This window comes from Adiantum capillus-veneris, chromosome 18 (genome assembly GCF_014529385.1).
Source record: "Adiantum capillus-veneris isolate H3 chromosome 18, ASM1452938v2, whole genome shotgun sequence".
Taxonomy (NCBI): Eukaryota; Viridiplantae; Streptophyta; class Polypodiopsida; order Polypodiales; family Pteridaceae; genus Adiantum; species Adiantum capillus-veneris.
The window spans coordinates 99,627,266-99,642,525 of NC_140948.1; the positions used below are offsets into that span (position 1 = coordinate 99,627,266).

At 44.9% G+C, this 15,260-nt stretch overlaps 2 protein-coding genes across 5 annotated transcripts in view; both read right to left on the reverse strand.

Moving 5' to 3' along the window:
- Nucleotides 1-4,343: 4,343 nt before the first annotated feature.
- Nucleotides 4,344-8,014, reverse strand: LOC147436080 (uncharacterized). The gene has a single exon (XM_086488981.1). The coding sequence runs from the start codon at nucleotides 5,863-5,865 to the stop codon at nucleotides 4,714-4,716; it is 1,152 nt and encodes a 383-aa protein (XP_086345107.1). The 5' UTR covers nucleotides 5,866-8,014; the 3' UTR covers nucleotides 4,344-4,713.
- A 149-nt stretch (nucleotides 8,015-8,163) lies between these two features.
- The window catches only part of LOC147436081 (Pseudouridine synthase family protein), a 180,177-nt gene continuing 173,080 nt past the window's right edge, over nucleotides 8,164-15,260 (reverse strand). For 2 of the 4 annotated variants that reach the window (XM_086488979.1, XM_086488980.1), the window contains exons 14-15: nucleotides 9,355-9,531; nucleotides 8,164-8,779 (exon numbers count right to left, since the gene is read on the reverse strand). In XM_086488979.1, the coding sequence (XP_086345105.1) occupies nucleotides 8,703-8,779; nucleotides 9,355-9,531 (254 nt within the window). In that variant the 3' untranslated portion in view covers nucleotides 8,164-8,702. Of the gene's footprint in view, nucleotides 8,780-9,354; nucleotides 9,532-10,987; nucleotides 12,008-15,260 lie in introns of those variants that run through there. The other 2 variants (XM_086488978.1, XM_086488977.1) reach the window with 1 other exon arrangement.

The window sequence follows — 15,260 nt, forward strand, 5'->3', positions numbered from 1 at the left end:
TGTCCTCTACTAGCCTTTGTTCACACTTCTCCAAGCCAATCAAAGCAACCCTTTATCGATAACCCTTGCTTGGGCTTCAAGTCACCAAGGCAAACTACCCACATCGTTTCAAAACGCTGGTAGTAGCCAAGGCGCTGCAAGGAGAAAAGGGAAGAGGGGAAGGCATTTTGAAAGGCCGTCAATAGGGAGATGATGCATTGTATCATCTCGTTGAGGGCTAGTGGATGCGTTTTAGAACGCTAGCAAGGGGGGCGTCGAGCTACTGTTGGTGCTTGCAATGCACACGTTCTGAAATGCTAGCGATTGCAATGCCTAGGTCCACCGATGACGTGCATCAAAGGGCACATTGAAAAGGCTCAAGGACCCTAGCGTTTTGAAATGCAAATAGCGGAGGGGAAGCTGATGCCAAATGATGACGGTAGGGCGATGGTGGCAAAAGGAAGGGTTCTCTTCTCACAGTGTCGCCTTGCTCCACCAAGGATATCATGTCAAAGTCAACGATGCGGAAGCTTAGAGACCAAGGGGAGAATCACGAGAGAGAGAGAGAGAGAGAGAGAGAGAGAGAGAGAGAGAGAGAGAGAGGGAGAGGGGGAGAGAGAGAGGTTCTCTTGAATCAACAACCTTGGCAATGAAATAACTGATGTAAATACAATGGGGCCTAAGGGTTGCTTATATAGCAACTTCAATAAATTGCCTTACCCAATCTTTAATAAATAAGTACAATGAATATCTAAAATCCAAACTAAATAATGGGATCACACTGGAAGTTCACTTGAGATGCCAAAACTCTACCGGGGGGGCGAGGGGGGGTGGGGGGGGGGGGGGGAGTGTGTTAAATTTTCAACTTTCAATGGCACCCACTACTTAAATTGCCCTCTCTTGAAATAGCACGTAAAACGTGCAAATTGGCATAAGTTTTAGTATTACAATTATCATGTCTCCCTAATTAGTGTAATCTTCACACTAGTTTGGTACCTAGATACTGAAATGTCATGTGGACATTATAATGTCCTAAAACTTGAAAAAAATCATAGATCATTTCTATGCTTCAAACATTATCGAATTGATTTTTCTAAGAAAGATGCCAATGGAGATGAACGAATGAGCCAATTTTTTATGTATAAAAAAACATTTATAATTTAAATGGACACATTAGTGTCCCCTATTTTTTCTTGTTTTGTCCTATCCGCTCAAATTGAATGATTTTTTTCCTAGCTAAAATGAATTTTGTTTGTCACACTACTTTATGTGCCACTCTATATACTTACAAACACCACATAGTTAAGTAAATCAAAGCCAACATAATTATTTTTATATGATTTATGCACCACATAGTAGAATACACACACCTTCTGGCATGCTAAAGACCTTAGTACCCAAGGGGTGAAGGTCGTTCAATTTTCATTGTTAGACAAGTGTCCCTATGGGGCCTTAGTCTTGTGAATAGAAAGCAGTGATAGCATTTTAAAATGCTATTCTCTAAAGCTTGCATTCATTTTTTGGCATGCTTGAAACAAGATGAGGAGACACGGAGACCTGCTAAGTTAAAGGGAGATGAGGGAAAATAAGTTTAAATATGTGCCTACAATCACATGGAATTTTTATTGTGTTTTAATATACAATTGTGCTATCTATTTTACAGATAATCACAAATGGTTTATATATTACAAGGGGCCCTACTTAAATGTGAAAGGTGCACATTGCACATCAACATTTTGAATCAAAATAAAATGAGAAGGAAGTAAAATAAAAACAATAAAATTAAAAATTAAAACCAATAATATTTTAGTGTTTTTTTCATAAGAAAAGATAAATTTAATAAACAAAAAAAATGAAACATATTAGTGATTTAAATAAAAAACTCTATCACATCATGAGATCAAACTCTTATGAATACACTTTTAATCCAAAAAGGTAAATGCGACTTTATAAAATAGCATAGAGAAGACCCTGATTTCTTTTCATTCAGAGGACTTTTAAGCCTCCTTTGGGACACTTGTCAAGCAATGAAAATTGAACAACCGTAGCGCACTAAGGCCTTTAGCAAGCCAAAAAGCTTTAGAGAACGAAGGGTTAAAGAATATATTCATATGAGTTTGATCCCATGATGTGAGATATTGATGAAGGGTCCTTTCATTTAAGGACTTCGAAAAAATTTATTACACAAAATTATTTTTTTATATTTTTAATGCTTATTAAACCTATTTTCCTTATAAAAAACATAAAAATATTCTTTTACTTAAATTTTTAATGTGCTTTTTAATTTTATTGTTTTTATTACATATAGATTTTTCACAAAATGTGAAAAGTAGCATTTTTATAATTTTATTAAATCCTATGCCTATTAGACCTACCTTTTTCTATGAAAACATCAATTTTTTCTTTTGTTTTAATTTGGCAATGGATCCTTTTACTTATTCTACTTCCTTTTCATTTTATTTTGGTTTAAAATGCCAATGTAAGCCTTTCAACTTGTTCTTTAAGTGGGGCCCTCTGTAACATATAGGACATTTGTGATTATGTGTGTATAATGGACAAAAAAAATATATTGAAATACAAAAAAATGACGTGTTTGTAAGCACTCATTCATACCCGCTCCCCATAACTCTCATCCCCCCTGATGATGGGTCTTTTTAGTAGACCTCAATGACTCTTCACCTTGTTTAAACATGATGTTCATGAACCTTTTTTTTAGTTAAATAGAGATAGTGAAAACAACTTTCTGGTGTTTCTCTTATGTAGTATACCCATGAGACAAGTCACATACTATGTAACTTGGTAAAAATTTATCATGATTTTGTCTTGGCATTTTCTACAAAAAGATCCAAAAAGGACACTTTAATGTCCGGTTGTGGTACCAAACTAGTGTTAAAAGATTATGGCTCCTTTTTCATAGTTCAAAATACAAGAACCTCCATAGACTCCTTTAGTGCTGCTAAAGACAGGTTTTCAGTAGCAACTCTTATTCACCTTAAAGAGGATTCCTCGCTGGGATTTGATCTTAGACTGTCATGAGATTGGATGTGCACTACCGGTTTAAACTCCTTATAATTGTTAAATTTCGTGTGTTTATAATGTAGAACACAAGCTTCTTATTGAAGTTTCAGACTATGTTTATGTATTTTCAAGTGCATAATTCAACTTCTGCATAAGGTGTTGAGGCTTTTGATCACTAGAAGGGATAAACTATCTTAAACCATCTCCTTTTTTAGAGGAAATAACGAAAGATCACCAGATTTGTGCTAGCGTTAAAATTAAGAATTATGTCAACAATCCGTTTCTGTAGACTATTGATCTTAGTAGAGGTATGCTAGCATAGACAAATGTCTTGCATGTTTTCAATCAACTCATAGTACTAAAAACGATGTACTTATGCATGATGCAATAGTGTAGGACCTTAACAAACTAAAGATTGTGTAGAACATGAAAAAATTTGGCATCATCACTTTTGGTAAATAATGAAACACTTCTATTTGCAAGTAAAAAATTTGACTCGAAAATAGATGCAACAACAAAGCTACGAGAGAACCAAACAAGTGCTAGAGCATCTTCAATAGACTAATGTTCTTCAATAGAGCTCGGGGATGGTCCTCGACTTCAACGTCAAGTCGAGATGGCCCTTATGGCCGAGAAGCATTCTTAGTCTGATACCTCTGAACAACTTTCCTTGATTGATAAATGTTCCACTATTGAAACCTGAAAAACTTATTTCAAGGTCTTTCTCTACTACTTATGACCTCCATCAAGTTAGGGGGGGAAATCTTGAATGAGCCCTTTGTGCAACTTTATTGCAAGCATAATATATGGTGAATTTCATCCTATTGTGCCTACATAATACATCAAAATTTCGCACTTGCAAAAAGCTAGAAATACAACTTTCGAGTGCACAATTACCTTATAGGCATTCAGCCTATTTGACATGTCCACTAGTGTTACGGATCATAGTTATCGAGTATTCTGCGTAAGCCATGCATTAGACAATACATAATGTGACGTATAGGATACGATATAGGCTTTGTTTTGAAGTGTTTCTATTGAGCTCGATGAAGACACCCTGCAATATAACTCCTTTAATGCTTTTATAATGTTTATACAGATGAGTAAATAGTCAAAACTTATAATTTGTGCCTACCTTAACATTTTTGTACCTTCAAAAGCCAGCAAACCAGGTGAAACGAAATGTGAAGGTATGCTGGACGTGCAAATGCGATTGGATTGATTGGATAGCTTGTTGATCAAAACTTATAGATGTAGCTTGCTATCACGAGTAGCCCGAAACATGTTACCTAGTACAAAGTATGAGGACTGTTGTATATGAAAGAAAGAAAGAAAGAAAGATTTTTTAACGTCTATAAAGAGGCCGAAATCGGCCTATGAGACAAATCAAAGTACATGAGGTGGGTGTCCTCTGTGTATCCATAAAGGATAAAAGGGTACAAAAGTAAAAGTAAACTATCCTGTGTAATGTCTGGGGGGAGGTGATACAAAGAGGGTGGGGGTGGAGCTCCAAAAACTGGGGGAGAGATGCAATCATATATGTTGGGGTAAATACAATCATGAGATGCTATCCTATCTCTAACTCCATCCAGTCCCATAATCAGGGTGTAATACATGATGCATGGATGGGTAGGGTGCGGACAATCCGCGTAAGATGGCGGCTGGATCTGCAAAAGCCCGAGTACGTCGCTCCTCCAAGGATATGTAGTAGTGCTCCTAGATCTCCTCGATCTCTCTCTGGTGTAGGCGGGGTGCCCTACGTCCATGTGTGCGTGGGCGTCTGTGAGCTCGAACCTCCTCAGCCTGCTGTAGAGTCACTCCTCTCTGGGTGGTCGAAAGTGATGGTGCTGCTATGGTCCTCTGGAAAAAGTCCGTGAGTTGTGTCTGGCGCTCGTCTCTCATCCCTAGTGCTGCCTGGAGGAGGGTGTCCCGATGCTGCTCTGCCTCTATGAGGAAGCGGCCGAGCTGTCGCTGGTCTCTGGACTCAAAGATCTGATGTAGAGTGGGCTGATCTGCAAACAAGGTCAAATATCTGCCTCTAATCTCCTCATATGCTCTACATCTGCATACGTAATGCTCCTCGCTCTCAACCTCTGCTGTGCAAAGTCTGCATATCCTCTCTGCTCTGGGGACATGTGCCGCTCTCCCTGCCTCAATCTCTAGCTGGTGTGATGATACTCTGAGCTGTCCGATGGCGACCCGTGCTCTATGTGGCATATAGACATCCATGTATCTCGGTCTCTGGATGAAACCATCTGCTAAAATAGTGAGGAAGTGGTCTCTATAGTACTGCCTCTTCGTGGGAAGAGGCTCTCTGGGTGTGATCCATGTCTCCCTGATGTATAGTTGCCAGAGATCCTGTCTGAGAACTCGATTCCTCTCGATGTGTGAGAGGCGTATGTGAGGGGAGTCGGGATCATATTGAAAAGGGGACAGATCCGTGATGTCCAAGCCATGGGATGTAAACCACTCTACGACCTGTGAGTACCATGCCCTCACGTCCCCCTCCTGATGCAACTGTATCGATGCCTCAAAAGCTCTGCGGGTGAGTCTGTCTGGTGGGAGCTCTCGCATGCGCTGTATGAAACAAACTGTCTGAAAGAGAGCCTCTACTAGCATCGGTGGGGTAGCTAGCTCTGCTCTGATGATATCATGTGGTACTGAGGGTTTGCTGTGGAGCAAACGGGAGATCATGATGATCTGTGGGCGCTCTATCTGTGTCCATAGGGATGCAGATAGCCCTGGAGCCCATACAACGGCTGCATACATCATGGCAGGTGTGACTAGTGTCAAAAAGCCACCCCTTGGTGCGGGGCTCCTGGAAGTGGGTCTGATGGCATCTGCGCTACAAGGTGGCCAGCGCTGCATATCCTCGTGTAAGCCGGTCTCGGGCTGCCTGTGCCATGGAAAATCTACCAGTGGTGCCAGTGAAAGTCACCCCCAGGTATACATATGAATCAACCACATCGACCTACCCGCCTGCTGGTGTGAGTACTGCTCGGCTCCGCACTGTCCTGGAGGTGTGAAAGATCATGACCTTGGTCTTACCAAGGTTCACTGTGAGCCCTCGATGTGTGCAGAAATCATCCAAGGCTCGTAGGTGGCTCTGTAGTCCCTCCTGTGTCTCAGAAACTAGGATGATATCATCAGCATAAAGCATAATATGTACTGGTATACTTGCCAAGTCTGATCCCGCCCCTCCTGCACGTAGAACGTAATCTGATATCTCGTCGATGTAGAGACCAAATAGAGTCGGGGAGAGGGGACATCCTTGCTTCACACCAATAGTGCTAGCAATGGAATCCGATAGTCCACCTGGGCAGCGCACTCTACCAGAGACCTGTGCGTATAAAGAATGAATGACCCATATCATCTCAGATGGTATCTGTAGCTCCTGAAGGCACTGGAAGAGTCTCTCTCTAGGGATAGTGTCAAAGGCCTTGTGGAAATCCAGAAAGCAGCAGTAGAGTCTCCTCTTCCGTGCTTTCGCTCCATCGATCAGGCAGCGAAGCACGAAAATGTGATCGATAGTCCCGAAAGTGCGTCGAAAGCTTGCTTGTCCTGACGCTCGTATCCCTGATGCCTCTGCATGCGTGCTAAGCTCTGCCTCAAGAACAACCCCATATAGTTTTGGCCAGTGTGTGGCCAATCATGATAGTCCTGTAGTTCCCTGGATCCAGGGTGTTGCCAGACTTGTGGATAGGCACGATGGTGTGCATAGTCCACTCCTCTGGTAGTCCCTCAACCAAGGCACGATTGAAGAGACGTGCTATCAAGGGGGAAAGAGTGTCTGCTGCATATATCAAGTGCTCACTCTGTAGTCCAGTGTGATCTGCTGATCGGCCATGCTGAAGGCGTCGGATGGCCCTCTCCACCATGCTAGATGTGAAGAAAGTCGAGGTAGTAGGTCGAGGATTAGATGGCTCTGGGATTAGTGGCTGCCAAGGTATCTAATACAAGCGCTCGGCATAATCATGCCAAATCTGGGGGTCCTCCAGGGGGGTGGTGGGGCGTGGCTCTCTCAGAATCCTCCATGCTGTGGCGTAGTCTGTACTCATAAGAAGGTGGTATAGCTCAAGCTCCTGTGCCTCCTCGAAGGCCCGCCGTTTATGACGTGTGATGGCCTTCATTTGTCGTCTGACCTCGCTCTCAGTAATCTCCTGTAAGGCTCGTCGAGCCCGTAGCTGTCTGTATAGATCTCTGCACTCCCCGTCGTACCAGCGATTCTGGGGCATCCTCCCAGAGGGGGGGGGGATCGGCCACTGTGGGTAGTGTGTGGAAAGCAGTTGAGGGCTGAGGTGTGTAGAACTGCTGAGAGCTGGCTAGTGAGTGTAGAGAGTGGTGTGTCTGGGTCGAGAGTGTAGATCCCCTCATATACATGTGCTGAGTAAACGTGGGCTAGCTCATGTGTGAAGTGTATAGTGGTGTATGGTGTGGATGTAGGTGGTGTATGTCGAGAGTGTAGATCCCCTCATATACATGTGCTGAGTAAACGTGGGCTAGCTCATGTGTGAAGTGTATAGTGGTGTATGGTGTGGATGTAGGTGGTGTATGTGAGATGGGTGAGCCAGTGAGAGAGAGGGCGAGATATGCGTGGTCAACCCCAATAGGCAATGGTGGGATGGTGAAGGATGTGAGTAGGTGGGCTGTCTCTTTGAAGCCAATGATGTAGTCCACTGTACTACCTCCGCTGGCTACTGATGGCGGTATACAAGTCACGCCGCCGGATGATGGTCATTGCGCCATCCCGTTATAGATAACGAGACGGTGCTGTGATCCCAATCGAAGTAGGTGCCTCCCATATGGTGTGGGTGTGGTGGTATCACTAGAGATCCTCTCTGCCACTGTGTCCTCCATAGTGGAGAGTAGCTCTGGGTCGTCGAAGTCGTAAATATCACACTGTCTACTCTTGTGTCCTGGCATTGAAATCCCTCGTGAGGAAGACTTCACCCAGTCTAGAGTACTCCATGATCTCGTCCCTAAGACATGCATATGGTGAGTGTGTATCATCCTCCTCCTCTCCTCCGTGTGTGTGTACCTCCTCTGTCTCCCCTCCACCTGTCTGTGCAAACCTGGAGCTGCTAGGTGCAAAGTAGCATACGGCGATGTAGAGGACATATGAAGCATCTCTAATGGACATATGAATACCACTCCTGCAATATAATCTTTGACGGAAAAAGAGATTTTCTTTGCCAGGGGACCCAAATCTCAAAGCGAGTACATTGTTCTAAAACTGGATAATGAGACTTCCTCAGACATATGCGTTTGCATGGAAATGACTGGGTATTTTAGGTAGCTCTAAGAATAGAAGACAAGTAGGTAATTCCTGAAAGCCGCGCTTCTATCAACTCTGGTATTCCACTGGATTATATGGCATGGCCTTAGTGTATCCAGTTTCAAGGATTATAAACTATATCTGAACCCTTCACTTGTAATGTCAATTGTATCCCTAGAAGAGACAAGAAACATTCACCCTGACCATTGTTAGCATGATCATTGTTAACAAGCTGATACTGTGTCTGTGTACAATAGAGAGTACGCCCAACATGGATAAGCGATGCCTGCAAGTTTGGAAAAGAACGCTTGTATTCTGTAGCTCCCTCCATTTGCACGGGCGGGGAGCTTATCAACAACTCATGGAACAGAACTGGCCAAGCCTCTGGATGCAATCAGCAAAGCAACTCCTGCATCATTTATTAGTGTATTCATGATAGCAGGGTTGACAAAGATGAGCTTTGTGACTTCTTCTTGAGAAGTTTTATCCTCCGTTCCTCATAGGTTGCTGCATCCAACAAGTAGCATGCTCAATAGTAGCATATCAATTTGCTCAGAACTTTCTCACTTCGATTCTATGCATGGGATCAAATTATATACTTGTTTTTTAAAATGCAACTGAGGAATTTATATATTTTTTTTCTTGGCCTTTTTGGAAAGAGGGACATACAATTCCAAAATGCACCAGAATTTGTTCAGAAAAGCATGGTTCCATCAGAAAAGCATAGTTGGAAACATACTCCTATGGTTACTTGAGCCATACCCGTATGAAACATTGTTTTCATACCCCTATGAAAAATAATATAATACTCCGCTAAAATGGGCAATAAAAATTCAAGGTAATGAGGTTGATGGAGGCATTAATGATGATTTAATTTCGTAGTGGTTTCAACACTAAAGTAAGATGTGAAAAGTGCCACATTTCTATGGTACTATGAGTGCTGACCGTGTGTAATTGATTGTGTTTTACGAAACAAAATTAGGGACATGTATGTTTAAAGGGCTGCATACTCCAATCGTACTTCCATACCCGTATGTGTTTGCCATATGGAAAAAACTACACAGAGAAATATAGGAACTCACGCTCAGTGGGACGACATGATAGAGGAACATGTGATAGCTGTTTGCAAGTCAAAGCATTTGAAGATTCTAAGCCATCCAATCTGGGCAACTCCAAGTTTGAATGTTTGAGCAATGCAATAGCAATCAGATGCTCACTCATCAAACTTTTTAGGTGCAGATGAAGGAACCTCGCTGAGCCTGTGATTAAAAGAACGAGAATTACCAATTAGTAACATTCTGACATATCTTTGAAGAAAACCAAAAATAAACCACAAAGAAAGCACCCAATATAGCACCACTCTTCTATGCAAATGATTTTTTAGCACCTCTCATAGACACTGATTTCTCTCCGAAGTGAGTTATGAGCCCTCCTGAAGATGGCTATGGACAAGGGAATCTTAACTGGGAGTTTTTCGTACTTCATTTGGGTTGCCACTTTCCTTTCCTAGCCTCAAAGTGGCCACATGCATGTTCTTAGTGTCGATGGTGGATATGGCTGCATGAACTGAACTGTAAGAAAAGTCTCCTTTTGTTTTTTAATACAAGCTTATGCATGCTCTTCCCCTGGGGCACTCATAAAAGACTTTCAAAGCTTGATTATAAATGTCTTGTCTAGATGGACGTTGAGGATTATCAACAAAATGCCTGCTTCCACTCCTAGCTGCATAACTGGGGAAAATTATCTGTTCTCCCAAACTGGATGCTAACAAAAAGAGGTTTTGTGTGATGTGGGAGATGGATGTACCTCTCCAGACTGGCATTTATGTAAATTCTGGTGACCCTCCCATAGAAGAGGATGCGGGACATGGATGTACCTCTCCAGCCTGGCATTTATGTAAATTCTGGTGACCCTCTAATAGACGAGTATCTTCTTTACGGAAAATGCCGAAGGTTTGTTGGTGCTTGATTTCGCTGCAGAAAATTTGGTCATGTGTAATGTGAGTGTCTTAAACCAGTTTCACAACCCTCACCTTTGGCAGGCCTCCAAATAAGTGTCCTTTGAAACAGGTGTCTTAAACCTGTGTACTCTTAGTGTGCAAATGCATAGTCATTTGAAATGCATGACAGACAATACGCATGGTTTGGGAATCAACACAAATGGTGCCCTCTTTTGCACTATGTGCATGCATGTAAGCTGCATGTACATAGTACTTAAAAATGCATGAGTATAAAATGTGCCGGGTTAGTGTAACCCGCACAAATAGTACCTTCTTGGCTCTATGTACATGCATGTAAGCTGCACGTGGTGATTCTCCAAGAACATAATCAGCGTGCTTTCCCTCTGGTCAGTCCTTTTTTTCTCTGTTCCTACATAATGTATGTTGGCACTGATTTTTTCTCTATATACATCCATACTTTTAAGTTTTCTGAGTGATCACGTTTATTTATGGCACGGTTGAATCTTTCGCCCGGTTACATACTCCATTTTTGGTCAAAGATTTTAATAATTTCTCATTTATTTCACAATACTTCCTCTTGCTGCCATATGCTCGATGATGAGCATGTTTCCTCGAACAACTTCATTCATGCATCTCAACCTTGCAATTCTGGTGACATGTCAAACAAAGGGTTCTAACTTCAGCAGCTTTGCTCATATGTGCAGTGCCAGGCTGGATCAACAGTATGCATCTGAGATAGACAACTGCTCCATACAAATATCCAATCACCATCCTCTTTTTTCTTTTCCAAGAGAAGTCACATCTCAAGGTAAATATACAATGCCAATCATCACAAAGGTAGATCCCAAAATGTCCATAACATATACAATCATGACCAATTTCTTGGTCGCCAGTCTCTCAGATCTCCTGACATATACCATTACAAGATGTCCAACAGGTGGAAAAATTTCCTATTATTGTGTCACACGTACAGCAAGAGGAATTTCATCCCTATCAAAACTACATAAAGGTACAGAAATTCCCCAAGAGAATGTGGAGCACAGGAGAAACTGTGCCGAAGAAGAACAAGCTTGAAGAGGTAGATTCTGTGGAGGCTCCGTGGGCATGTATGCTTGTCTAATTGGAGGCATCTCTCTCTGACTCTCTCTCCTCCTCTTTTTGGCTTTTGTCCTCTTAGCTCTCTTAAGCTTTGAATTCCTAGATCTTGACTCCGTCTGTCTCCCTTGAAGAATTGTATGATGTCTCTGCTCTGGACGCTTCATCCTCCCAGTGCATCCCGCTGCCATATGACTCACTCTTGCTACGTACAAATAAGTGTCTCAGTAAACCAATAACTGCTTTTGTAAGGCGTGCCGTCTCAAACCGAAGAAGCAGCCAATCATTCTCCTTCAACTGTAGGTTGTGTCGATGCGTGTCTGCTGCTTTCTTATGCCTTGCTTGAAACTTCTACAAAGCCTCCTTTACCTTGGCACAAGCAATGTGCCACATCTTGTACACAGTGCTCTGTCCTTGGTGCACAAGGTGGAACCTTTTTGCCACCCTTGACAATCTCCAATGGCGCCTTCCCCATAGAAGTGTACACAGTGTTGTGAGCAAACCCCACCACTGGAAAGTACTCCTCCCACTCAGTTTTGTTGTCAAAAATAGGCACTTCAATTTTGCTTCAAACAGTAGAGTTGTATTTCCTTGGGTAGACCGCAACAATATCTCTCCATCTATTCCTTTACAGACACCTTCCAGAAAAAAGCTACTGTGGACGGAAAGCATCCCAAAATCTGCGTAAAAGTAGGCAAGGTGTCGTCTTCCTTCATGTGAAGGTTATTCCATGCCGTTAGTACATCAGCTTCATATTGCAGTGTCAACCACATGGATACAAACAAACATTTGAACTTCACCCTTCATCCTGGAGCCTTGCCGTGTAGTAAGAGTGTTGACCACCACGTTTGTGTGTTGCCTTTCAGAAACGAAGCTGCTTTGCAAGCCTCAATATAGAAAGTGGTGTCAAACAAGGCTTTGTTGTGTTTGTCAAACCTGAAAAAGTGTCAAACTTGACGTTGTGACCACCATCCTTGAATTCCTTCTTTCCCTTTCTCCGTTCCAAATGGTCGTACTTTGTTTCTCGAATAAGACGATTCTTCTTCAAAAGTTGAACCGAAAGTATATGATCATCATCAAATAGTCATAAGACGGAGATCCACTCACTCGCTGCTCTGCTCTCGCCATCGCCCACCGCCCCTCCCCCTCTTCTCCTTCCCTCATCGTTCGGACTGCCCCCGCCCTGCTGCCTCCCGTTCCGCTCACGCATCCCTCCCTGCCCTGCCCATCCCTTGCTTGCGATGCTTGCACCCAGCCTCCCCGTCCTTTTCGTGTTGCCTTATCCTACCCAACCGCCCGCTGCTTCCCCCCTGCCCTGCCAGCGCTGCCCTCGTCACTTCTTTGGCCTTCCCTCTGTTGCTTGAAAATCCGCCTAAGAAAGGGCACGCAACAACAAAGGACATGTCGATGCCCCGCCCCTCAACACTTATCCACCCACCCTCGTCACTTCTTCGATCTTCCCTCTATTGCTCAAGAATCCACCTAAGAAAGGGCACATAGCAACAAAGGACGTCTCAACGCTCCCGCACCTCCCCACAACCCCCCCCTCCCCCCGCCGCCCCGGGCAGTAGCAGACACAGATGGAGGCTCGTGCTTTGTCCCAGAGGGACTTTGATAAAGCCCCCTCGACCGAACCCCGCCGAGCCCACCATCCGACTTGCTCTGTCGCCATCGGAGCAAGCAAGCCTTGCAGAAGAGGTGGAGCACCTTCACGCCACCTCTGTAATCTACAAGATTTTTTTTTCCCAAGAAAAATATCCTTCTATTAGTTAATGAAACTGCCCATAGGGCTACAACCACCTCTCCGAGAGAGGGCTACAACAACCATGATGGGGAGACTCTCCCAATGACAAAACAGCATATGTACAATGAGGCTAAATCAAGAAATGGGAGGAGGGAAAAGCCACACAGGTGGACCGTAGTGCCATCTGAGTACACCCTGGACCATGGTGAAAAAAGGCCCAGGACGCCAAAGTCGGAGGAAGGCCTCTCTGCGCTCCCTCATGCGGTCGCAGCTGCCCTGAAGTCTCTCGAGCTGTCCTCTGGGAGTGTGGATCAGCTCTAACCAAAGATCACAAACTCTCTGCTGGTGGTACAGGGCGAGCCTCAAAGATGCGGAAGCAACGGACCCGCTAGATGAACCAGAGTGTCAGGCCACTGATAAGCTCCCAGCATTCCTCTCTCTCACTGCACCACTCCTCTGGAGTAAGCTCTGTGGCAGGCTGGAGTGTAGGTCGCCCCCCCCCCCTGCATCACTATCATCCTGCTGGTGGAAGATAGCTCAAACTGTAGTGTCGGGCCCATGAGAGTGGACCAAGCGGCTGCCCCCAAAGTGTACTGCCGAGCCGTGGAATGAGCAGGCATCAGCTGAGAACACGAAGCCACACCTAGGGACAGTCCCAAAGATAGTGGCGCTAACTCTCCACAAGATGGTCACAAGCTGCGCATGCGGCCGAGAGACCACTATGCACAAGCCAGCTCCCAACTGCTGTAGCTCTGTGTGCGACCAGCCACTGAAACAAAGTGACTCGCCTTGGCTGTCTGGAGTCCCACAACCTCTCCCAAAAAGCTGCCAAGAACTCAACTGTGAGACCCTCCTCCTGCCAATGAGGTGTTGCAGCAGGGCGAGCCTCTCTGTGTGTTGCCAGAATGTGACATTTCAGTCGAATAGTGTACTGGAAGAAAGGGACACCTGGGTGGTCTGTAGAAGAGAAAGGGTCCCTCCATAGACACTCTCCAGGATCCCACTGTACTCGTGCTAGTGGACAGCACTCCGAAGCCCACAGTCTCCAATGTCCAGTCTCAAGAGCAGCTGGGTCAGGATCGATGACACAAATCCTCCCACAGATGCCTACCACTCAGATCCTCTGAAAACAGCGCTCAGCTACCTGCGAGGCCTCGACTGCAACTCGTTGTAAGCGTCCCTCACCCTGTAACTCAAAAAACAGGGAGGGAACAGTCTCTGAACAAGCCCGAACTGAGATGAGAACCTCCAGTCGCGTGAAGGCTACCATCCATCTGGGTGCTGCTGACTCCAGAGGTGTGAGCCACTCAACTGGTACTGCCTCTGAGATGTCCCGGCACATGCTCTGCACCCCTCTCTTGCCCTGCAACTGAAAGCCCTGCAGCTTCTCTGACAAGCCTGAAAACTGTAGCCAGTCACCTAAAGAGCGTGTTGGACCCGCTGCTACAGGACCCCAAGAAACATGAGGCCGACTACCAACCACGTGGCCTCTCTGAGTGCTAACCATGGGGTTCCAAACAAGGGGTTGTCGAAGCCGCTCCTCCGTGCAAGTAGGCTGTCGCTGCTCCACGCCTCGCTGCAAGTGCTCCGAAGATCGAAGCAAACCCACAGCGAAGCGGTCCTCCAGTCTCCTACTCAAGCCAACTCTGCGCATCTCTGTGAAGATCCATCTAGTCGAAGGTTGCCAGGGGCCTCCTGCCTGAGGCACCCTAGCACGAAGCCGCTGCAGCAAGAACTCCTTCCAGGGCTCCTCACCTAGAATAAGTCCTCGAACGATGAACTTCCCAAGAAGGGCTCTGCTGTGCTGTGCTTGGCCTATGATCCCAAGCCCCCCTGTGAACAAGGAAGAGTGATGACCTGCCAAGCCACTTTGGCCCGGGCTGCTTGAGTGTCATGCCCTAACCAAAGGAAGTTCCTGATCAGCCTCTCTACCTGCTTGATACAAGAACTCGAGAAGATCCAGCAAGAAGTGGTGTACCACATAGTAGCCAACAACACCTGGTTGGCCACTACAACTCTGCCAGCCAAAGAAAGTCGTGCGGACCTCCAATGTAGCAACTTCCTCCTAATAGACAGGAGGAGGGGAGCAATAATCTGCTCGAGAGACAAGTCTAAACCAACCTGACAGCCCAGGTACCGAACTACTGTCCTTGGGGGAATCCACCTGAAACCCTCCCCTGGCATCCAAT